The sequence below is a fragment of the Oncorhynchus clarkii genome, chromosome 2, assembly GCF_045791955.1.
Source record: "Oncorhynchus clarkii lewisi isolate Uvic-CL-2024 chromosome 2, UVic_Ocla_1.0, whole genome shotgun sequence".
In the NCBI taxonomy this organism is placed as follows: domain Eukaryota; kingdom Metazoa; phylum Chordata; class Actinopteri; order Salmoniformes; family Salmonidae; genus Oncorhynchus; species Oncorhynchus clarkii.
In genome coordinates, this window is record NC_092148.1 from 91,865,857 (window position 1) to 91,891,856 (window position 26,000).

Sequence of the window (26,000 nt, forward strand, 5' to 3'; positions counted from 1 at the left end):
TCTATATCTGTCCCACAGTCAACCAGCTAGGAGCCCAACGCTCTATATCTGTCCCACAGTCAACCAGCTAGGAGCCCAACGCTCTATATCTGTCCCACAGTCAACCAGCTAGGAGCCCAACGCTCTATATCTGTCCCACAGTCAACCAGCTAGGAGCCCAACGCTCTATATCTGTCCCACAGTCAACCAGCTAGGAGCCCAACGCTCTATATCTGTCCCACAGTCAACCAGCTAGGAGCCCAACGCTCTATATCTGTCCCACAGTCAACAGGCTAGGAGCCCAACGCTCTATATCTGTCCCACAGTCAACCAGCTAGGAACCCAACGCTCTATATCTGTCCCACAGTCAACCAGCTAGAAGCCCAACGCTCTATATCTGTCCCACAGTCAACCAGCTAGGAGCCCAAGGCTCTATATCTGTCCCACAGTCAACCAGCTAGGAGCCCAACGCTCTATATCTGTCCCACAGTCAACCAGCTAGGAGCCCAACGCTCTATATCTGTCCCACAGTCAACCAGCTAGGAGCCCAACGCTCTATATCTGTCCCACAGTCAACCAGCTAGGAGCCCAACGCTCTATATCTGTCCCACAGTCAACCAGCTAGGAGCCCAACGCTCTATATCTGTCCCACAGTCAACCAGCTAGGAGCCCAACGCTCTATATCTGTCCCACAGTCAACCAGCTAGGAGCCCAACGCTCTATATCTGTCCCACAGTCAACCAGCTAGGAGCCCAACGCTCTATATCTGTCCCACAGTCAACCAGCTAGGAGCCCAACGCTCTATATCTGTCCCACAGTCAACCAGCTAGGAGCCCAACGCTCTATATCTGTCCCACAGTCAACCAGCTAGGAGCCCAAGGCTCTATATCTGTCCCACAGTCAACCAGCTAGGAGCCCAAGGCTCTATATCTGTCCCACAGTCAACCAGCTAGGAGCCCAAGGCTCTATATCTGTCCCACAGTCAACCAGCTAGGAGCCCAAGGCTCTATATCTGTCCCACAGTCAACCAGCTAGGAGCCCAAGGCTCTATATCTGTCCCACAGTCAACCAGCTAGGAGCCCAACGCTCTATATCTGTCCCACAGTCAACCAGCTAGGAGCCCAACGCTCTATATCTGTCCCACAGTCAACCAGCTAGGAGCCCAACGCTCTATATCTGTCCCACAGTCAACCAGCTAGGAGCCCAACGCTCTATATCTGTCCCACAGTCAACCAGCTAGGAGCCCAACGCTCTATATCTGTCCCACAGTCAACCAGCTAGGAGCCCAACGCTCTATATCTGTCCCACAGTCAACCAGCTAGGAGCCCAAGGCTCTATATCTGTCCCACAGTCAACCAGCTAGGAGCCCAAGGCTCTATATCTGTCCCACAGTCAACCAGCTAGGAGCCCAAGGCTCTATATCTGTCCCACAGTCAACCAGCTAGGAGCCCAAGGCTCTATATCTGTCCCACAGTCAACCAGCTAGGAGCCCAACGCTCTATATCTGTCCCACAGTCAACCAGCTAGGAGCCCAACGCTCTATATCTGTCCCACAGTCAACCAGCTAGGAGCCCAACGCTCTATATCTGTCCCACAGTCAACCAGCTAGGAGCCCAACGCTCTATATCTGTCCCACAGTCAACCAGCTAGGAGCCCAACGCTCTATATCTGTCCCACAGTCAACCAGCTAGGAGCCCAACGCTCTATATCTGAACCAGTCAACCAGCTAGGAGCCCAACGCTTCTATATGTGTACCACAGTCAACCAGCTAGGAGCCCAACGCTCTATATCTGTCCCACAGTCAACCAGCTAGGAGCCCAACGCTCTATATCTGTCCCACAGTCAACCAGCTAGGAGCCCAATGCTCTTATGTGTACCACAGTCAACCAGCTAGGAGCCCAACGCTCTATATCTGTCCCACAGTCAACCAGCTAGGAGCCCAACGCTCTATATCTGTCCCACAGTCAACCAGCTAGGAGCCCAACGCTCTATATCTGTCCCACAGTCAACCAGCTAGGAGCCCAACGCTCTATATCTGTCCCACAGTCAACCAGCTAGGAGCCCAACGCTCTATATCTGTCCCACAGTCAACCAGCTAGGAGCCCAACGCTCTATATCTGTCCCACAGTCAACCAGCTAGGAGCCCAACGCTCTATATCTGTCCCACAGTCAACCAGCTAGGAGCCCAACGCTCTATATCTGTCCCACAGTCAACCAGCTAGGAGCCCAACGCTCTATATCTGTCCCACAGTCAACCAGCTAGGAGCCCAACGCTCTATATCTGTCCCACAGTCAACCAGCTAGGAGCCCAACGCTCTATATCTGTCCCACAGTCAACCAGCTAGGAGCCCAACGCTCTATATCTGTCCCACAGTCAACCAGCTAGGAGCCCAAGGCTCTATATCTGTCCCACAGTCAACCAGCTAGGAGCCCAACGCTCTATATCTGTCCCACAGTCAACCAGCTAGGAGCCCAACGCTCTATATCTGTCCCACAGTCAACCAGCTAGGAGCCCAACGCTCTATATCTGTCCCACAGTCAACCAGCTAGGAGCCCAAGGCTCTATATCTGTCCCACAGTCAACCAGCTAGGAGCCCAACGCTCTATATCTGTCCCACAGTCAACCAGCTAGGAGCCCAACGCTCTATATCTGTCCCACAGTCAACCAGCTAGGAGCCCAACGCTCTATATCTGTCCCACAGTCAACCAGCTAGGAGCCCAACGCTCTATATCTGTCCCACAGTCAACCAGCTAGGAGCCCAATGCTTCTTATGTGTCCCACAGTCAACCAGCTAGGAGCCCAACGCTCTATATCTGTCCCACAGTCAACCAGCTAGGAGCCCAACGCTCTATATCTGTCCCACAGTCAACCAGCTAGGAGCCCAACGCTCTATATCTGTCCCACAGTCAACCAGCTAGGAGCCCAACGCTCTATATCTGTCCCACAGTCAACCAGCTAGGAGCCCAACGCTCTATATCTGTCCCACAGTCAACCAGCTAGGAGCCCAACGCTCTATATCTGTCCCACAGTCAACCAGCTAGGAGCCCAACGCTCTATATCTGTCCCACAGTCAACCAGCTAGGAGCCCAACGCTCTATATCTGTCCCACAGTCAACCAGCTAGGAGCCCAACACTCTATATCTGTCCCACAGTCAACCAGCTAGGAGCCCAACGCTCTATATCTGTCCCACAGTCAACCAGCTAGGAGCCCAACGCTCTATATCTGTCCCACAGTCAACCAGCTAGGAGCCCAACGCTCTATATCTGTCCCACAGTCAACCAGCTAGGAGCCCAACGCTCTATATCTGTCCCACAGTCAACCAGCTAGGAGCCCAACGCTCTATATCTGTCCCACAGTCAACCAGCTAGGAGCCCAACGCTCTATATCTGTCCCACAGTCAACCAGCTAGGAGCCCAACGCTCTATATCTGTCCCACAGTCAACCAGCTAGGAGCCCAACGCTCTATATCTGTCCCACAGTCAACCAGCTAGGAGCCCAACGCTCTATATCTGTCCCACAGTCAACCAGCTAGGAGCCCAACGCTCTATATCTGTCCCACAGTCAACCAGCTAGGAGCCCAACGCTCTATATCTGTCCCACAGTCAACCAGCTAGGAGCCCAACGCTCTATATCTGTCCCACAGTCAACCAGCTAGGAGCCCAACGCTCTATATCTGTCCCACAGTCAACCAGCTAGGAGCCCAACGCTCTATATCTGTCCCACAGTCAACCAGCTAGGAGCCCAACGCTCTATATCTGTCCCACAGTCAACCAGCTAGGAGCCCAACGCTCTATATCTGTCCCACAGTCAACCAGCTAGGAGCCCAACGCTCTATATCTGTCCCACAGTCAACCAGCTAGGAGCCCAACGCTCTATATCTGTCCCACAGTCAACCAGCTAGGAGCCCAACGCTCTATATCTGTCCCACAGTCAACCAGCTAGGAGCCCAACGCTCTATATCTGTCCCACAGTCAACCAGCTAGGAGCCCAACGCTCTATATCTGTCCCACAGTCAACCAGCTAGGAGCCCAACGCTCTATATCTGTCCCACAGTCAACCAGCTAGGAGCCCAACGCTCTATATCTGTCCCACAGTCAACCAGCTAGGAGCCCAACGCTCTATATCTGTCCCACAGTCAACCAGCTAGGAGCCCAACGCTCTATATCTGTCCCACAGTCAACCAGCTAGGAGCCCAACGCTCTATATCTGTCCCACAGTCAACCAGCTAGGAGCCCAACGCTCTATATCTGTCCCACAGTCAACCAGCTAGGAGCCCAACGCTCTATATCTGTCCCACAGTCAACCAGCTAGGAGCCCAACGCTCTATATCTGTCCCACAGTCAACCAGCTAGGAGCCCAACGCTCTATATCTGTCCCACAGTCAACCAGCTAGGAGCCCAACGCTCTATATCTGTCCCACAGTCAACCAGCTAGGAGCCCAACGCTCTATATCTGTCCCACAGTCAACCAGCTAGGAGCCCAACGCTCTATATCTGTCCCACAGTCAACCAGCTAGGAGCCCAACGCTCTATATCTGTCCCACAGTCAACCAGCTAGGAGCCCAACGCTCTATATCTGTCCCACAGTCAACCAGCTAGGAGCCCAACGCTCTATATCTGTCCCACAGTCAACCAGCTAGGAGCCCAACGCTCTATATCTGTCCCACAGTCAACCAGCTAGGAGCCCAACGCTCTATATCTGTCCCACAGTCAACCAGCTAGGAGCCCAACGCTCTATATCTGTCCCACAGTCAACCAGCTAGGAGCCCAACGCTCTATATCTGTCCCACAGTCAACCAGCTAGGAGCCCAACGCTCTATATCTGTCCCACAGTCAACCAGCTAGGAGCCCAACGCTCTATATCTGTCCCACAGTCAACCAGCTAGGAGCCCAACGCTCTATATCTGTCCCACAGTCAACCAGCTAGGAGCCCAACGCTCTATATCTGTCCCACAGTCAACCAGCTAGGAGCCCAACGCTCTATATCTGTCCCACAGTCAACCAGCTAGGAGCCCAACGCTCTATATCTGTCCCACAGTCAACCAGCTAGGAGCCCAACGCTCTATATCTGTCCCACAGTCAACCAGCTAGGAGCCCAACGCTCTATATCTGTCCCACAGTCAACCAGCTAGGAGCCCAACGCTCTATATCTGTCCCACAGTCAACCAGCTAGGAGCCCAACGCTCTATATCTGTCCCACAGTCAACCAGCTAGGAGCCCAACGCTCTATATCTGTCCCACAGTCAACCAGCTAGGAGCCCAACGCTCTATATCTGTCCCACAGTCAACCAGCTAGGAGCCCAACGCTCTATATCTGTCCCACAGTCAACCAGCTAGGAGCCCAACGCTCTATATCTGTCCCACAGTCAACCAGCTAGGAGCCCAACGCTCTATATCTGTCCCACAGTCAACCAGCTAGGAGCCCAACGCTCTATATCTGTCCCACAGTCAACCAGCTAGGAGCCCAACGCTCTATATCTGTCCCACAGTCAACCAGCTAGGAGCCCAACGCTCTATATCTGTCCCACAGTCAACCAGCTAGGAGCCCAACGCTCTATATCTGTCCCACAGTCAACCAGCTAGGAGCCCAACGCTCTATATCTGTCCCACAGTCAACCAGCTAGGAGCCCAACGCTCTATATCTGTCCCACAGTCAACCAGCTAGGAGCCCAACGCTCTATATCTGTCCCACAGTCAACCAGCTAGGAGCCCAACGCTCTATATCTGTCCCACAGTCAACCAGCTAGGAGCCCAACGCTCTATATCTGTCCCACAGTCAACCAGCTAGGAGCCCAACGCTCTATATCTGTCCCACAGTCAACCAGCTAGGAGCCCAACGCTCTATATCTGTCCCACAGTCAACCAGCTAGGAGCCCAACGCTCTATATCTGTCCCACAGTCAACCAGCTAGGAGCCCAACGCTCTATATCTGTCCCACAGTCAACCAGCTAGGAGCCCAACGCTCTATATCTGTCCCACAGTCAACCAGCTAGGAGCCCAACGCTCTATATCTGTCCCACAGTCAACCAGCTAGGAGCCCAACGCTCTATATCTGTCCCACAGTCAACCAGCTAGGAGCCCAACGCTCTATATCTGTCCCACAGTCAACCAGCTAGGAGCCCAACGCTCTATATCTGTCCCACAGTCAACCAGCTAGGAGCCCAACGCTCTATATCTGTCCCACAGTCAACCAGCTAGGAGCCCAACGCTCTATATCTGTCCCACAGTCAACCAGCTAGGAGCCCAACGCTCTATATCTGTCCCACAGTCAACCAGCTAGGAGCCCAACGCTCTATATCTGTCCCACAGTCAACCAGCTAGGAGCCCAACGCTCTATATCCCACAGTGTCCCACAGTCAACCAGCTAGGAGCCCAACGCTCTATATCTGTCCCACAGTCAACCAGCTAGGAGCCCAACGCTCTATATCTGTCCCACAGTCAACCAGCTAGGAGCCCAACGCTCTATATCTGTCCCACAGTCAACCAGCTAGGAGCCCAACGCTCTATATCTGAACCAGTCAACCAGCTAGGAGCCCAACGCTCTATATCTGTCCCACAGTCAACCAGCTAGGAGCCCAACGCTCTATATCTGTCCCACAGTCAACCAGCTAGGAGCCCAACGCTCTATATCTGTCCCACAGTCAACCAGCTAGGAGCCCAACGCTCTATATCTGTCCCACAGTCAACCAGCTAGGAGCCCAACGCTCTATATCAGTCAACCAGCTAGGAGCCCAACGCTTCTTATGTGTACCACAGTCAACCAGCTAGGAGCCCAACGCTCTATATCTGTCCCACAGTCAACCAGCTAGGAGCCCAACGCTCTATATCTGTCCCACAGTCAACCAGCTAGGAGCCCAACGCTCTATATCTGTCCCACAGTCAACCAGCTAGGAGCCCAACGCTCTATATCTGTCCCACAGTCAACCAGCTAGGAGCCCAACGCTCTATATCTGTCCCACAGTCAACCAGCTAGGAGCCCAACGCTCTATATCTGTCCCACAGTCTATATCTGTCCCACAGTCAACCAGCTAGGAGCCCAACGCTCTATATCTGTCCCACAGTCAACCAGCTAGGAGCCCAACGCTCTATATCTGTCCCACAGTCAACCAGCTAGGAGCCCAACGCTCTATATCTGTCCCACAGTCAACCAGCTAGGAGCCCAACGCTCTATATCTGTCCCACAGTCAACCAGCTAGGAGCCCAACGCTCTATATCTGTCCCACAGTCAACCAGCTAGGAGCCCAACGCTCTATATCTGTCCCACAGTCAACCAGCTAGGAGCCCAACGCTCTATATCTGTCCCACAGTCAACCAGCTAGGAGCCCAACGCTCTATATCTGTCCCACAGTCAACCAGCTAGGAGCCCAACGCTCTATATCTGTCCCACAGTCAACCAGCTAGGAGTCAACCAGCTAAGCCCAACGCTCTATATCTGTCCCACAGTCAACCAGCTAGGAGCCCAACGCTCTATATCTGTCCCACAGTCAACCAGCTAGGAGCCCAACGCTCTATATCTGTCCCACAGTCAACCAGCTAGGAGCCCAACGCTCTATATCTGTCCCACAGTCAACCAGCTAGGAGCCCAACGCTCTATATCTGTCCCACAGTCAACCAGCTAGGAGCCCAACGCTCTATATCTGTCCCACAGTCAACCAGCTAGGAGCCCAACGCTCTATATCTGTCCCACAGTCAACCAGCTAGGAGCCCAACGCTCTATATCTGTCCCACAGTCAACCAGCTAGGAGCCCAACGCTCTATATCTGTCCCACAGTCAACCAGCTAGGAGCCCAACGCTCTATATCTGTCCCACAGTCAACCAGCTAGGAGCCCAACGCTCTATATCTGTCCCACAGTCAACCAGCTAGGAGCCCAACGCTCTATATCTGTCCCACAGTCAACCAGCTAGGAGCCCAACGCTCTATATCTGTCCCACAGTCAACCAGCTAGGAGCCCAACGCTCTATATCTGTCCCACAGTCAACCAGCTAGGAGCCCAACGCTCTATATCTGTCCCACAGTCAACCAGCTAGGAGCCCAACGCTCTATATCTGTCCCACAGTCAACCAGCTAGGAGCCCAACGCTCTATATCTGTCCCACAGTCAACCAGCTAGGAGCCCAACGCTCTATATCTGTCCCACAGTCAACCAGCTAGGAGCCCAACGCTCTATATCTGTCCCACAGTCAACCAGCTAGGAGCCCAACGCTCTATATCTGTCCCACAGTCAACCAGCTAGGAGCCCAACGCTCTATATCTGTCCCACAGTCAACCAGCTAGGAGCCCAACGCTCTATATCTGTCCCACAGTCAACCAGCTAGGAGCCCAACGCTCTATATCTGTCCCACAGTCAACCAGCTAGGAGCCCAACGCTCTATATCTGTCCCACAGTCAACCAGCTAGGAGCCCAACGCTCTATATCTGTCCCACAGTCAACCAGCTAGGAGCCCAACGCTCTATATCTGTCCCACAGTCAACCAGCTAGGAGCCCAACGCTCTATATCTGTCCCACAGTCAACCAGCTAGGAGCCCAACGCTCTATATCTGTCCCACAGTCAACCAGCTAGGAGCCCAACGCTCTATATCTGTCCCACAGTCAACCAGCTAGGAGCCCAACGCTCTATATCTGTCCCACAGTCAACCAGCTAGGAGCCCAACGCTCTATATCTGTCCCACAGTCAACCAGCTAGGAGCCCAACGCTCTATATCTGTCCCACAGTCAACCAGCTAGGAGCCCAACGCTCTATATCTGTCCCACAGTCAACCAGCTAGGAGCCCAACGCTCTATATCTGTCCCACAGTCAACAGGCTAGGAGCCCAACGCTCTATATCTGTCCCACAGTCAACCAGCTAGGAACCCAACGCTCTATATCTGTCCCACAGTCAACCAGCTAGGAGCCCAACGCTCTATATCTGTCCCACAGTCAACCAGCTAGGAGCCCAACGCTCTATATCTGTCCCACAGTCAACCAGCTAGGAGCCCAACACTCTATATCTGTCCCACAGTCAACCAGCTAGGAGCCCAACGCTCTATATCTGTCCCACAGTCAACCAGCTAGGAGCCCAACACTCTATATCTGTCCCACAGTCAACCAGCTAGAAGCACAATGCTTATTATGTGTACCACAGTCAACCAGCTAGGAGCCCAACACTCTATATCTGTCCCACAGTCAACCAGCTAGAAGCACAATGCTTCTTATGTGTACCACAGTCAACCAGCTAGGAGCCCAACACTCTATATCTGAACCAGTCAACCAGCTAGGAGCCCAACACTCTATATCTGAACCAGTCAACCAGCTAGGAGCCCAACACTCTATATCTGTCCCACAGTCAACCAGCTAGGAGCCCAATGCTTATTATGTGTACCACAGTCAACCAGCTAGAAGCACAATGCTTCTTATGTGTACCACAGTCAACCAGCTAGAAGCACAATGCTTCTTATGTGTACCACAGTTAACCAGCTAGGAGCCCAACACTCTATATCTGTCCCACAGTCAACCAGCTAGGAGCCCAATGCTTATTATGTGTACCACAGTCAACCAGCTAGGAGCCCAATGCTTATTATGTGTACCACAGTCAACCAGCTAGGAGCCCAACGCTTATTATGTGTACCACAGTCAACCAGCTAGGAGCCCAACGCTCTATATCTGAACCAGTCAACCAGCTAGGAGCCCAATGCTTCTTATGTGTCCCACAGTCAACCAGCTAGGAGCCCAACGCTCTATATCTGTCCCACAGTCAACCAGCTAGGAGCCCAACGCTCTATATCTGTCCCACAGTCAACCAGCTAGGAGCCCAACACTCTATATCTGTCCCACAGTCAACCAGCTAGAAGCACAATGCTTATTATGTGTACCACAGTCAACCAGCTAGGAGCCCAACACTCTATATCTGTCCCACAGTCAACCAGCTAGAAGCACAATGCTTCTTATGTGTACCACAGTCAACCAGCTAGGAGCCCAACACTCTATATCTGAACCAGTCAACCAGCTAGGAGCCCAACACTCTATATCTGAACCAGTCAACCAGCTAGGAGCCCAACACTCTATATCTGTCCCACAGTCAACCAGCTAGGAGCCCAATGCTTATTATGTGTACCACAGTCAACCAGCTAGAAGCACAATGCTTCTTATGTGTACCACAGTCAACCAGCTAGAAGCACAATGCTTCTTATGTGTACCACAGTTAACCAGCTAGGAGCCCAACACTCTATATCTGTCCCACAGTCAACCAGCTAGGAGCCCAATGCTTATTATGTGTACCACAGTCAACCAGCTAGGAGCCCAATGCTTATTATGTGTACCACAGTCAACCAGCTAGGAGCCCAACGCTTATTATGTGTACCACAGTCAACCAGCTAGGAGCCCAACGCTCTATATCTGAACCAGTCAACCAGCTAGGAGCCCAATGCTTCTTATGTGTCCCACAGTCAACCAGCTAGGAGCCCAACGCTCTATATCTGTCCCACAGTCAACCAGCTAGGAGCCCAACGCTCTATATCTGTCCCACAGTCAACCAGCTAGGAGCCCAACACTCTATATCTGTCCCACAGTCAACCAGCTAGAAGCACAATGCTTATTATGTGTACCACAGTCAACCAGCTAGGAGCCCAACACTCTATATCTGTCCCACAGTCAACCAGCTAGAAGCACAATGCTTCTTATGTGTACCACAGTCAACCAGCTAGGAGCCCAACACTCTATATCTGAACCAGTCAACCAGCTAGGAGCCCAACACTCTATATCTGAACCAGTCAACCAGCTAGGAGCCCAACACTCTATATCTGTCCCACAGTCAACCAGCTAGGAGCCCAATGCTTATTATGTGTACCACAGTCAACCAGCTAGAAGCACAATGCTTCTTATGTGTACCACAGTCAACCAGCTAGAAGCACAATGCTTCTTATGTGTACCACAGTTAACCAGCTAGGAGCCCAACACTCTATATCTGTCCCACAGTCAACCAGCTAGGAGCCCAATGCTTATTATGTGTACCACAGTCAACCAGCTAGGAGCCCAATGCTTATTATGTGTACCACAGTCAACCAGCTAGGAGCCCAACGCTTATTATGTGTACCACAGTCAACCAGCTAGGAGCCCAACGCTCTATATCTGAACCAGTCAACCAGCTAGGAGCCCAATGCTTCTTATGTGTCCCACAGTCAACCAGCTAGAAGCACAATGCTTCTTATGTGTACTAGGGAGGACGATTAAATCGAATATCTGGATATTGTAATGGACATTTGTATTGATTTGAGCCATCCCCCCCCCCCCCCCCCCCCAGTTTGTCTAAATTATCCTTGGTGACATTTTTACCTACAAGGATATACCAGGACATTTGAAATTCTCAAATTTAATAAAACGAAAACTTTTGAATGTAGTTTTTATACCTGCGTTGAGCTACTGCAGGACATTGAGCCCACCAGAATGCCCTGAAGTCAGCGTGTTATTTTCCCTCACTACAAATACCAATTACAGGCGTTCATCTAACAGAATTTCCACAATAACCGACACAGTTCAATGCAAAACAGAATCAGTTCTATCATGGCGAAAACCACATCTTTTGCTGGTGTGGTTAGCCAAACCGATGTTTGGCAGCTGAGCACTTAACGGAGAGCCTAGAGTTTAGCTCAGCAGGCTAACATTGTTGAAGGCTAACATTGTCCCATCTAACGTATCAACAACAACAAAAATGAGACGGTGATCGACTTGACGCAACTCTACCATACAAAACATCAATGCTGAAAACGAGTTTTAATGACTCCAACCTAAGGTGTATGTAAACTTCCGACTTCAACTGCAGATATGCACGTCATCTACCTACGCTATATACAGTTGAAGTCGGAAGTTTACATACACCTTAGGTTGGAGTCATTAAAACTAGTTTTTCAACCACTCCACAAATTTCTTGTTAACTATAGTTTTGGCAAGTTGGTTAGTACATCTACTTTGTGCATGACACAAGTATTTTTTTCAACAATGGTTTACAGAGATTATTTAATTTATAAATCACTGTATCACAATTCCAGTGGGTCAGAAGTTTACATACACTAAGTTGACAGCCTTTAAACAGCTTGGAAAATTCCAGAAAATGATGTCATGGCTTTAGAAGCTTCTGATAGGCTAATTGACATCATTTGAGTCAATTGGAGGTGTACCTGTGGATGTATTTCAAGGCCTACCTTCAATCTCTGTGCCTCTTTGCTTGACATCATGGGAATATCAAAAGAAATCAGTCAAGACCTCAGAAAAAAAATTGTAGACCTCCATAAGTCTGGTTCATCCTTGGGAGCAATTTCCAAACGCCTGAAGGTACCACGTTCATCTGTACAAACAATAGTACGCAAGTATAAACACCATGGGACCATGCAGTCGGCCTACAGCTCAAGAAGGCGATGCACTGTCTCCTAGAGATGCACGTACTTTTGTGCAAAACGCGCAAATCAATCCCAGAACAGCAGCAAAGGACCTTGTGAAGATGCAGGAGGAAACAGGTACAAAAGTATCTATATCCACAGTAAAACGAGTCCTCTATCGACATAACCTGAAAGGCCGCGCAGCAAGGAAGAAGCCTCTGCTCCAAAACCGCCATAAAAAAAGCCAGACTACAGTTTGCAACTGCACATGGGGACAAAGATTGTACTTTTTTGGAGAAATGTCTTCTGGTCTGATGAAACAAAAATAGAACTGTTTGGCCATAATGACCATCATTATGTTTGGAGGAAAAAGTGTGAGGAAAAGGATGTGAATATATTGAAGCAACATCTGAAGACATCAGTCAGGAAGTTAAAGCTTGGTCGTAAATGGGTCTTCCAAATGGACAATGACCCCAAGCATACTTTCAAAGTTGTGCCAAAATATTCGGATGACTGACATGCCCAAAGTAAACTGCCCTGTTACTCAGGGCCTGAAGCTAGGATATGCATAGTATTGGATAGAAAACACTGAAGTTTCTAAAATTGAGTAAAACGGTACTGATATGGCAGGTGAAAACCTGTGGATTCTCCTTTCTGTTTTTTTTCATTTTTTGAGGTGTCTGCCCATTTAAATCCTTGTTATTGGGAAAATCAAAGGAATTACCTCCCAGATTGCAGTTCCTAGGACTTCCACAAGATGTCAGTCTTGTGGAAAGAATTTCAGGCTTGGATTTTGATAAATGAGCTAGAATTTGTCATTTTTCTAGGTGGCTCCCATTTTGACTGTAGTATTGTGGTGAGCACATCGTTATTTATATCAGGTAATACTATTCTCGGTCTTAAATTGTATTGTTTATTTACATATTAGGGTACCTGAGGATTGATTAGAAACGTTGTTTGACTTTGTTTGGACAAAGTTTATTGGTAACGTTTGGGATTCATTTTGAACGAAGGAAACAGGTGGATTACTGAATCAAGCACGCCAACTAAACTGATTTTTTGGGGATATAAAGAAGGACTTTATTGAACAAAACGACCATTTGATGTGTAGCTGGGACCCTTGGGATTGAAAACAGAGGAAGATCTTCAAAAGGTAAGTGATTTATTTTATCGCTACCTCTGCTTGTTTGGAAAATGTTTAATGCGGGGCACTGTCCTCAGATAATCGCATGGTCTGCTTTCACCGTAATTGAAATCTGACAAAGCAGCTGGATTAACAAGGAGTTACGCTTTTAAACAATGTAAGACACTTGTATTTTCATGAATGTTTAGTATTTCGGCGTTGTATTTGGCGCGCTCCGATTTCACTGGATGTTGTCGAATTTGATCCCGTTAACGGGATTTCCGCACTAGGAGGCTAAGGACAACATAGTCAAGGTATTGGAGTGGCCATCAAAGCCCTGACCTCAGTCCTATAAAACATTTGTGGGCAGAACTGAAAAAGCGTGTGCGAGCAAGGAGGCCTACAAACCTGACTCAGGTACACCAGCTCTGTCAGGAGGAATGTACCAAAATTCACCCAACTTTTTTGTGGGAAGCTTGTGGAAGGCTACCTGAAACTTTTGACCCAAGTTAAACAATTTAAAGGCAACGCTACCCAATACTAATTAAGTGTATGTAAACTTCTGACCCACTGGGAATGTGATGAAAGAAATAAAAGCTGAAATAAATCATTCTCTACTATTATTCTGACATTTCACATTCTTTAAATAAAGTGGTGATCCTAACTGACCTAAGACGAGACATTTTTAACAAGATTAAATGTCAGGAATTGTGACAAACTGAGTTTAAATATATTTGGCTAAGGTGTATGTAAACTTCCGACTTCAACTGTAGGCATGCACGTCAGCTTTGACATTACCTCACCTACCTACGTTACACAGGTATGCACGTCATCTACCTACGTTACACAAGTATGCACGTCATCTACCTACGTTATACAAGTATGCACGTCATCTACCTACGTTATACAAGTATGCACGTCATCTACCTACGTTATACAAGTATGCACGTCATCTACCTACGTTATACAAGTATGCACGTCATCTACCTACGTTATACAAGTATGCACGTCATCTACCTACGTTATACAGGTATGCACGTCATCTACCTACGTTATACAGGTATGCACGTCATCTACCTACGTTATACAAGTATGCACGTCATCTACCTACGTTATACAGGTATGCACGTCATCTACCTACGTTATACAGGTATGCACGTCATCTACCTACGTTATACAGGTAAGCACGTCATCTACCTACGTTATACAGGTAGGCACGTCATCTACCTACGTTATACAGGTAGGCACGTCATCTACCTACGTTATACAGGTAGGCACGTCATCTACCTACGTTATACAGGTAGGCACGTCATCTACCTACGTTATACAGGTAGGCACGTCATCTACCTACGTTATACAGGTATGCACGTCATCTACCTACGTTATACAGGTAGGCACGTCATCTACCTACGTTATACAGGTAGGCACGTCATCTACCTACGTTATACGTTATACAGGTAGGCACGTCATCTACCTACGTTATAGGTATTATACAGGTATGTAGGTCATCTACCTACGTTATAGGTATTATACAGGTATGTATTGTAGCTGGATTAACAAGGAGTTACGCTTTTAAACAATGTAAGACACTTGTATTTTCATGAATGTTTAGTATTTCGGCGTTGTATTTGGCGCGCTCCGATTTCACTGGATGTTGTCGAATTTGATCCCGTTAACGGGATTTCCGCACTAGGAGGCTAAGGACAACATAGTCAAGGTATTGGAGTGGCCATCAAAGCCCTGACCTCAGTCCTATAAAACATTTGTGGGCAGAACTGAAAAAGCGTGTGCGAGCAAGGAGGCCTACAAACCTGACTCAGTTACACCAGCTCTGTCAGGAGGAATGTACCAAAATTCACCCAACTTTTTTGTGGGAAGCTTGTGGAAGGCTACCTGAAACTTTTGACCCAAGTTAAACAATTTAAAGGCAACGCTACCCAATACTAATTAAGTGTATGTAAACTTCTGACCCACTGGGAATGTGATGAAAGAAATAAAAGCTGAAATAAATCATTCTCTACTATTATTCTGACATTTCACATTCTTTAAATAAAGTGGTGATCCTAACTGACCTAAGACGAGACATTTTTAACAAGATTAAATGTCAGGAATTGTGACAAACTGAGTTTAAATATATTTGGCTAAGGTGTATGTAAACTTCCGACTTCAACTGTAGGCATGCACGTCAGCTTTGACATTACCTCACCTACCTACGTTACACAGGTATGCACGTCATCTACCTACGTTACACAGGTATGCACGTCATCTACCTACGTTATACAAGTATGCACGTCATCTACCTACGTTATACAAGTATGCACGTCATCTACCTACGTTATACAAGTATGCACGTCATCTACCTACGTTATACAAGTATGCACGTCATCTACCTACGTTATACAAGTATGCACGTCATCTACCTACGTTATACAGGTATGCACGTCATCTACCTACGTTATACAGGTATGCACGTCATCTACCTACGTTATACAAGTATGCACGTCATCTACCTACGTTATACAGGTATGCACGTCATCTACCTACGTTATACAGGTAAGCACGTCATCTACCTACGTTATACAGGTAGGCACGTCATCTACCTACGTTATACAGGTAGGCACGTCATCTACCTACGTTATACAGGTAGGCACGTCATCTACCTACGTTATACAGGTAGGCACGTCATCTACCTACGTTATACAGGTAGGCACGTCATCTACCTACGTTATACAGGTATGCACGTCATCTACCTACGTTATACAGGTAGGCACGTCATCTACCTACGTTATACAGGTAGGCACGTCATCTACCTACGTTATACGTTATACAGGTAGGCACGTCATCTACCTACGTTATAGGTATTATACAGGTATGTAGGTCATCTACCTACGTTATAGGTATTATACAGGTATGTATTGTAGCTGGATTAACAAGGAGTTACGCTTTTAAACAATGTAAGACACTTGTATTTTCATGAATGTTTAGTATTTCGGCGTTGTATTTGGCGCGCTCCGATTTCACTGGATGTTGTCGAATTTGATCCCGTTAACGGGATTTCCGCACTAGGAGGCTAAGGACAACATAGTCAAGGTATTGGAGTGGCCATCAAAGCCCTGACCTCAGTCCTATAAAACATTTGTGGGCAGAACTGAAAAAGCGTGTGCGAGCAAGGAGGCCTACAAACCTGACTCAGTTACACCAGCTCTGTCAGGAGGAATGTACCAAAATTCACCCAACTTTTTTGTGGGAAGCTTGTGGAAGGCTACCTGAAACTTTTGACCCAAGTTAAACAATTTAAAGGCAACGCTACCCAATACTAATTAAGTGTATGTAAACTTCTGACCCACTGGGAATGTGATGAAAGAAATAAAAGCTGAAATAAATCATTCTCTACTATTATTCTGACATTTCACATTCTTTAAATAAAGTGGTGATCCTAACTGACCTAAGACGAGACATTTTTAACAAGATTAAATGTCAGGAATTGTGACAAACTGAGTTTAAATATATTTGGCTAAGGTGTATGTAAACTTCCGACTTCAACTGTAGGCATGCACGTCAGCTTTGACATTACCTCACCTACCTACGTTACACAGGTATGCACGTCATCTACCTACGTTACACAGGTATGCACGTCATCTACCTACGTTATACAAGTATGCACGTCATCTACCTACGTTACACAGGTATGCACGTCATCTACCTACGTTATACAAGTATGCACGTCATCTACCTACGTTATACAAGTATGCACGTCATCTACCTACGTTATACAAGTATGCACGTCATCTACCTACGTTATACAAGTATGCACGTCATCTACCTACGTTATACAGGTATGCACGTCATCTACCTACGTTATACAAGTATGCACGTCATCTACCTACGTTATACAAGTATGCACGTCATCTACCTACGTTATACAAGTATGCACGTCATCTACCTACGTTATACAGGTAGGCACGTCATCTACCTACGTTATACAGGTAGGCACGTCATCTACCTACGTTATACAGGTAGGCACGTCATCTACCTACGTTATACAGGTAGGCACGTCATCTACCTACGTTATACAGGTAGGCACGTCATCTACCTACGTTATACAGGTAGGCACGTCATCTACCTACGTTATACAGGTAGGCACGTCATCTACCTACGTTATACAGGTAGGCACGTCATCTACCTACGTTATACAGGTAGGCACGTCATCTACCTACGTTATACAGGTATGCACGTCATCTACCTACGTTATATAGGTAGGCACGTCATCTACCTACGTTATACAGGTATGCACGTCATCTACCTACGTTATACAGGTAGGCACGTCATCTACCTACGTTATACAGGTATGCACGTCATCTACCTACGTTATACAGGTATGCACGTCATCTACCTACGTTATATAGGTAAGTAGGTCATCTACCTACGTTATAGGTATTATACAGGTATGTAGGTCATCTACCTACGTTATAGGTATTATACAGGTATGTAGGTCATCTACCTACGTTATACAGGTACGTCAACTTTGACATTGGTTTTGCACATCGGTGTTAAACTTACACATCGGGCCGATGCAGATGCTGGTATTTTTTAGCTAATATCGTCCGATTCCGATATGTTCACCGATATATCGTTCGTCCCTAAAATACAAGTGAGTCTGGACGACAACAACATTGTTTGATTGAAACATTAAGGCTGTTTTTCATAAAGAAGTTCAAATCTGCTTTACGTTCCGTTTCCTTGCCACGACACTAACGAGTATCGTGATATTGTCATAGCCCTAATTTTAAAAAGATTGTTGCACTATCCTGCAGTTTTTTAGTAAACATCAGTTTTTCTGTTGTCTTTTACAGTTGAATATGCGATAGTCTGTATGCCCTTTGCTGCAAAATAAATTGCCTCGAGGACATGAAAGTTCTCAATATGAAAAGCTCAGCTTCTTTACCTGCACGGAGTTGTAAGGCCCCTGCATCTGTCACTAGTCAGAGATAATGCCTAGGCTTTAGCGCGGCGGGAAAACAGTCTTAAATAGAGTTGTTGTTTAAATCCTCACCTGCATGAAGTTGTAAGGGCCTTGCATCTGTGACAAGAGGTTCTGGACCTCCTGCTTCCTGACCACCGAGTCTGCAGGGGGCGTGCCTGGGGGCGTGGCCCTGTCCAGGGATTGGGCCTCTGTGGTGATAGGGGGAGGAGCTGACTGTACAGGCTGTTTCAGGATGGTTCTCACCTCCTGAAAAAAAAGGGGGAAAGTATGGTCAGGGGTTGTCATGGAAACCCGGGAGGACCTGGGGTTGAAAATCTCCGGATACTTTCCCGATCTATAAACAAGAACTCTTAAAAAAAAAAAAAAAATTTAAAAGGGCATTATGGGAACGTTTTTTATTTATTTATTTAGAATGTTGCAACCCTAAACTGGCGCTCTACAACCAGAGTTGGTTACTTTCTAAATGTAATCCATCGGTTGTAATCAGTTAAACTTTTGGATTACCCAAACTTTTAGATTACTTTCCCCTTTAAAAAAAAGGCATTAGAAGACAAACAATATTACAATTTTTTTTTGCAGGATAAATCAATGTTTACATAGCTGGCCATAAATCAATGTTTACATAGCTGGCCATAAATCAATGTTTACATAGCTGGCCATAAATCAATGTTTACATAGCTGGCCATAAATCAATGTTTACATAGCTGGCCATAAATCAATGTTTAAATAGCTGGCCATAAATCAATGTTTACATAGCTGGCCATAAATCAATGTTTACATAGCTGGCCATAAATCAATGTTGCATTTTACTTTGTGTTGATCATGTAGACTTCTTCTAACTCATTGCTTTCTCCTACATGTAATACCATTAAGGCTATATATACCATTAAGGCTATATTTAAAAAAAAATAAGTCTGTCAGATTCAGTCATTTAATTTAATACTCGTGGGGCTTCAAAAATTGGACTTGGAAATAGATTAGGGAAAACATTGTTTGACCTGAGCATAACCCACAAACTAAGAAATCATCTATCTAATCTGTCGATTGTGATTGTGTCGTCATGGAGGCCTGATTGGGCATGGAGGACTGATTGGGGCTCACTGCTTCGAGATGAAAAATAAATGCTGCTCGTGGAATGGCATGCTTTGTGCAATACCAAAAAGTGCTATTTGCGTGTGAAAAATTAAATTGTTGTTCCACCACACTTTCTCCCTTATCTCAAACTTTCCAAGTGCCAGTAGTTTTTCCCCAGTCACAGCTCATGAAGATTACCTTCTCACCCCAGTCTCCGTGGTCAGGCTTCTCACCTTAACGTTACCTCTTCGTTATCGTTCAGGGGACGTGCTGCTGTAACTAGTAAATTGGTCGTCTCTTCAGCCGAGTGCTGCGTTGCATTCTGTTATGTAAACGACTGACTGAGCGTTGGATACAGCAGCATCACTCGTTCGCTTTCTGCCAGTAGTGATCTAACTTCATCGGATCTACACGAATCACGTAGGTCACCTATTTTGGATTCAAAACGGTGAATTTCGCCGAAACGCGACTAATTTGCATCCCTGCTGCGGTCATCCTAACATCCAAGCCGTATATTCAAGTTGGATCATCTTCGGATGCCGACAGCAGTCGCACCATTGGAAGACGTATCTTGGACTGTAGTTGACAAAAGCCCATTCCTGCCATTTTCCCGCGATCCAAATGTATTTGGTGTCATCAGTTCCCTCTAGCTTGTCAGAATCGTTCACCTTTTTTTTCCCCAATGCGGATTTGAATGTCATTTTGAAAACAGAAAGGTGTCAACTTTTTTTAGACGTAATTTAGTTTTTATTTTTTTTAAGTATCCGATTACAATGTTAGCTGGTAATGTAACGGATGTTGATTTGTAATCAGATACATGTAACCCCTTACTCCCCGACCCGGTCTACAACCTACCTGGTTTGTGTGGAGCATGTTCAATGGATCTTTAACAGATGCTGTCTGTTAATGACCAGAGATACATTTGTATTAAATTATGAATGTTTCTATATCAACAAAAAAAAGATACCCATCAGTGTTGTGTGATGGTAGGGAGAGAACCAGTGGACTGTCAGTGAAGAGGACAGAGTCAATACAAAATGGAGGACGAAGGATGAGGTAGTCAGGAACAGGCGAGCAGCATAAATACCTCCGTTTCAGTGGTCCACTCATCTCCTTGCTCCTTGTCGCTGTATGTGGTGTCTAGAATGAATTGTCTGTTAACGAACTGAAAGACAGAAACAAGATGGCCGCCGTCACAAACCAGCCGAGTCATAAGAACTGAAATAGAAGGGTCGTGTTCAGTAGGCACTAAACGGAAGAAATCGTCCCGAAATCAGTGAACTTGAGAGGTACTATCTGAATTAAATTTGTCCGATAAGAAGCACTCATTTTAGTTTTCCGTCACAAAATGCTGGGCCATTATTTAATCGTTTTAAGTTTGGCCAAAATGAAGCTCTAATCAACACGACCCAGGGTAGGAAAGCCTCTCACCTCTGTAGCTTCCACCTCAATGGGCTCTATGTACTCTTCAACTATTTCGCCCTCTGGAAAGAGAAAATAACTTTCAGAACGCAGGACGAAAGCCAATCAATCAATCATCTTTATTGTCCCAATTGGGAAATTTGTGGTGGTAAAATAAAAACAACAATTACAGCAAACTTAAGCTAACAGCTACATTTTGTATGGCTTACAAATTAACTTTAAAGTGTACTTAAGCTAACTACATTTGTATTGCTTCCAGCTCGATTACAAATTAACCAACTAAAGTGTACTTTCGCTAACATTGGTATTGCTTAGTCATTTAAAAAAAAAAAAATGGGGGAATGGGGGAATAAGTGCACATTTGTAAGGATGGTCAAGGAAAGAGACTCATTTAGCTAACATAATATGTATAACTTTGGTCAATTTATAACTCAGTGCACATTTCTAAACGCCAACGTCAAAGATTTTGACCTGGGTCGACGGCCTGCTCCTCGGTCTCCTCCACTACAGCCTGCTCCTCGGTCTCCTCCACTACAGCGACGGCCTGCTCCTCGGTCTCCTCGCACACTCCATTCTGGTGAGACTGGGCTTGGTCAAAGTACCCACTTAGCAGCACTCGGTTCAGGCTGTCCTTCAGAGCTTTGTCTGGGTAGGGAGAGGAATTGAGAACACCATTAACAAACATGTCAATTGTACAAAACAATATGGTGGACATCTACATTTGAGAAGAATGCTTTTCAACTCGGCTAGGCAGAGACTGCTGATGCCAAAAGGGACCATCTGATACCCCTTTTCAAACCATCATGCCAACACAAACTGTGATGGAGTCATCAGTAACAATTGAAACTCCATTTTTTTTTAAAACACACTACACTGTTGACATATACAATATAATGGTGGACAAATCTAACCAGCGAAGCTAACAAGAAACGGAATCGAGCTAATCACAAGTCCAATCTGTTTTCCCAGACAGACAAATCCCCTTTCAAGTAGGACAATAACCTAAAACACAAGGCCAAATCTACACTCGAGTTGCTTGCCAAGACGACAGTGAATGTTTCCAAGTGGCCTAGTTACAGTTGACTTGAAAATCTGTGTCAAGACATGAAAAATGGCTGTCTAGCCATGATCAACAACCAACTTGAACCAGCTTGAAGAATCTCAAATAATAAATGAGCAAATATTGTACAGTACAGGTCAACCAATTAGGATTTTTCAATGCTGATACCGATTATTGAAAAAAGGTGATACCGATTAATCGGCAAAGAGAGAGATATATATATAATAATACTGAATGAACAATGAACACTTATTTTAACTTAATATAATATATAAATCAAATATATTTAGTCTCAAATAAATAATGAAACATGTTCAATTTGGTTTAAATAATGCAAAAACAAAGTGTTGGTGAAGAAAGTAAAAGTGCAATATGTGCCATGTAAGAAAGCTAACGTTTCAGTTCCTTGCTCAGAACATGAGAACATATGAAAGCTGGTGGTTCCTTTTAACAGGAGTCTTCAATATTCCCAGGTAAGAAGTTTTAGGTTGTAGTTATTATAGGACTATTTCTCTCTCTACCATTTGTATTTCATTAACCTTTGACTATTGGATGTTCTAATAGGCACTTTAGTATTCTCATCTCAGGACTTGATTGGCTTGAAGTCATAAACAGCACTGAGCCTCAAGCATTGCTAAGAGCTGCTGTTTGAGTGAATGCTTACGAGCCTGCTGCTGCTGCCTACCACCGCTCAGTCAGACTGCTCTATCAAATATCAAATCATATACTAAATTATAATATAATAACCACACAGAAATACGAGCCTTTGGTCATTAATATGGTCAAAACCCAGAAACTATAATTTAGAAAACAAAATGTTTATTCTTTCAGTGAAATACGGAACCGTTCCGTATTTTATCTAACGGGTGGCATCCATAAGTCTAGATATTCCTGTTACATTGCAATGTTCAATGTTATGTCATAATTATGTACAATTCCCACAAATTAATTACAGTCTTTGTTAGGAAGAAATGGTCTTTGCAGCAGTTTGGGTCCCCTGGCCCGTTGCATATACCCTGACTCTGAGAAGTGATCATTTCAGGCAACGGCATTGATTATATGCAACGCAGGACAAGCTAGTTAAACTAGTAATATCAACCATGTGTAGTTAACTAGTGATTATGTTAATTAAAATTGATTGGTTTTTTTTTACAAGATACGTTTAATGCAATCTTTATTTGTATCTTTATTTAACTAGGCAAGTCAGTTAAGAACAAATTCTTATTGTCAATGACGGTCAATGACGGCCTAGGAACAGTGGGTTAACTGCCTTGTTCAGGGGACAGAACGACAGATGTACCTTGTCAGCTCGGGGCTTTGAACTTGCAACCTTCCGGTTACTAGTCCAACACTCTAACCACTAGGCTACCCTGCCGCCCCAAAAGCCATCTTAACATGGCTCCTTGCTGCCTGCACTCACGTAACAGGTGGTCAGCCTGCCACGCAGTCTCCCCATGGAGTGCAATCTAGTCAGTGTCCAAAAATGCTGATTAGCGACTGTTGTGAAAACTTGAAATTGGCCCTAATTGAAAATCGGTCGACCTCTTACAGGTGAGAAAAGCTCTTAAGAGACTTATCCAGGAAGACTCACAGCTGTAACCACTTCCAAAGCTCACTCAGGGCGTTGAATACTTATCAAAATCAGGATATGTTAGTTCCAAAATCATTTTGTGTGTCCCAAGACCTCAGCAATACCCCCCCCCCCCCCCCCCCCCACCCACCCAAAGGGGCTCAGCAATCTCAAACCACCACTCATTTAGCCTACGACCCTAGGCCATGATTACTCATATAGAATGCACCCTCAAACTACTGTACAAGGCCATGGAAATCACAGAACAGACAGGAACTGGGTTGCCTTTTAGGTCTCCAAGATATCTCCCTGAAGACAAGACACCTCGGGATATGTAGGAGAAATCTTATAATCATCAAATAGTTATGTGACAAGACAGTGGATAGTTAGTTACCGCTGGCTGTTGAGAGCTGGCAGTATAAAGTCCAAACACACTCACAGAATCCTTTCAGTCTTTTCCGAGTTATAAATCCATTTGCCACAATATCCTGCTACCTACTGTGTAACTAAAAGACCAAAAGACTTCCTGAATAATTAATGTCTTTCCTGTCTAGAGAACAAATATTAGACAAAGTCATTGGCCAAACTAGCCTGGTCCCAGATGTATTAGATCTGTGGGAACAAGCTATGGCCAAACTGGAATACCGAACCCCCCCCCCCCTTTTTTTTAAATGAAAATAAAATGCTTTTCAGTAGCTTCCATCGATGCAGAGACGACTGCAGAGGGGCCTGATGTAAATCAAGTTAAAGAACATACCAACAAAAATAAGTATGCTGTAGAACAGAAATGGTTGTCAGCTTAGAATATAGAATCCTCTCAGCAACATCACTGAACACACCCAGGCAGTTGTTGGTTAGACTTACACGTAGTTCCTGCCACTGCTTTGTCCTTCCCCTCCAACAGATCCATGAGGTGTTGAGAAGCCTCCTCGTACTGGTCAGTAAATCTGCAATGGGAGTGGTAAAGTTGGAACGTGGGGAAAGAAAGATAATTCCCCCCCCCCCCCCCTTACACGCTGTTCAATGCTCCTGCGGTTTTATGGAGTGCAACATTGACACAAATGTCTTGATCAGGCTTGAGTTGCGCAACTCCCTCTCAAATCGGGGCTGTCAACAAACAACAAAGGTGAAACCCCAGTTTCTAAACATCCAAGTTGACCATCATGTTCATGGTATGTATTTGACAGATAGCCGAGAAGCTCCTGAAACCCAAGACATGTTATAGAAAAACAACAAAAAAAAGTACACACATATATATTTTCTCCCACTGTCTAACCTGGTGTTTTGGTCTGGTTCTGGTCCCACTAGTTTATAGAGCTCGTCCAGGGCAGTGAGCTCCGTGTCGGTGAGAAGTGAGGGTGTGTCAACACTGGCAGCCCCCTGTCTCAGCTCCTGCCTCACACTGTCCTCTCCAAGCCTGTCCAGGAGAAACTGGAGCTCTAGGACAGTCTTCAGCCTCTTCTGCTCAGACTCTTCTCTCTGGAGCTGTTCCCGTCGCGCTGCCTTCTTCACCGCCTTCTGGATCTGGAGAGAAATCACAATTCATTGGTCACGTTGGCCCCGAATACGACTGATACAGACTTCACCCTGAAATTCTTGCTTACGAGCCCTTCCCCAACAACACAAAGTTAATAAGTCAAGGGTTCTGGAATACTTTCTGAACACACTGTATAGTCCAGTGAGTATGCGCATGGTTCATGCAAGAGAGTCAGTGCAGATAGTTTTGGTATCTGACTATTGACTATTTTGTAGTCTGGCTATTTAATCAGTCTTACGGCTTGGGGAGCCGGTTGGTCCGAGAGCCAACTCTCCGGTACCGTTTGCCAGACAGATAGGCAGGCAGGGAGTCAGACCACAATGTTCTGAATTTTTTAAAACAAAATCAGTCTCCTGGTATCTCTAGCGTACAGGAGCTTTGGTGTTAGCCATATCAATGCAAAAAGACATGGGGCAGCGCCAGAGATTCCCCAGCGCCAGAGACTCCCCAGCGCCAGAGACCCCCAGCGTTAGAACAATGCTTTATCCCCCCAGGGCAGGAATCTAGGGTCAGCCAGAGCAGTGCATCCTGGAGCAGTTTAGTGGTCAAGCGTCTTGCTTACATCTTGTCCCAGTGACAGGAAGCTCTTCTGTAACTCCCTGGCAAACTCCAGATTATTAGTCACTTCCTGGTACTTGGTCAGGGCATCCTTCAGAGACGAGAGAGAGAGAGAGAGAGAGAGAGCGCGAGAGGGGGAGAGAGAGCGAGAGGGGGAGAGAGAGCGAGAGGGGGAGAGAGAGCGAGAGGGGGAGAGAGAGCGAGAGGGGGAGAGGAAACTGGTTAACACAGAAAGCCTAACATATACTGTTCAAAGTCTTAAAATGCATTGCATCCCTTCTTCCTGCTTCCTTGAAGCACTGAACTGAAGACAGGCTCATTGGTGAAAAGCAATGCGATGGA

At 46.2% G+C, this 26,000-nt stretch overlaps 2 protein-coding genes across 2 annotated transcripts in view; one reads left to right on the top strand and one right to left on the bottom strand.

Annotated features, from left to right (window-relative positions):
• LOC139376285 (uncharacterized) overlaps positions 1-26,000 on the top strand; it is a 1,125,987-nt gene that overhangs the window by 425,119 nt on the left and 674,868 nt on the right. The gene's annotated exons all lie outside the window — the stretch shown is intronic.
• LOC139376244 (caprin-1-like) overlaps positions 1-26,000 on the bottom strand; it is a 43,425-nt gene that overhangs the window by 9,187 nt on the left and 8,238 nt on the right. The window contains exons 4-10 of the mRNA XM_071118571.1: positions 25,663-25,749; positions 24,840-25,087; positions 24,428-24,510; positions 21,405-21,578; positions 20,943-20,995; positions 20,599-20,676; positions 18,507-18,683 (exon numbers count right to left, since the gene is read on the bottom strand). Of these exons, the coding sequence (XP_070974672.1) occupies positions 18,507-18,683; positions 20,599-20,676; positions 20,943-20,995; positions 21,405-21,578; positions 24,428-24,510; positions 24,840-25,087; positions 25,663-25,749 (900 nt within the window). The remainder of the gene's footprint in view (positions 1-18,506; positions 18,684-20,598; positions 20,677-20,942; positions 20,996-21,404; positions 21,579-24,427; positions 24,511-24,839; positions 25,088-25,662; positions 25,750-26,000) is intronic.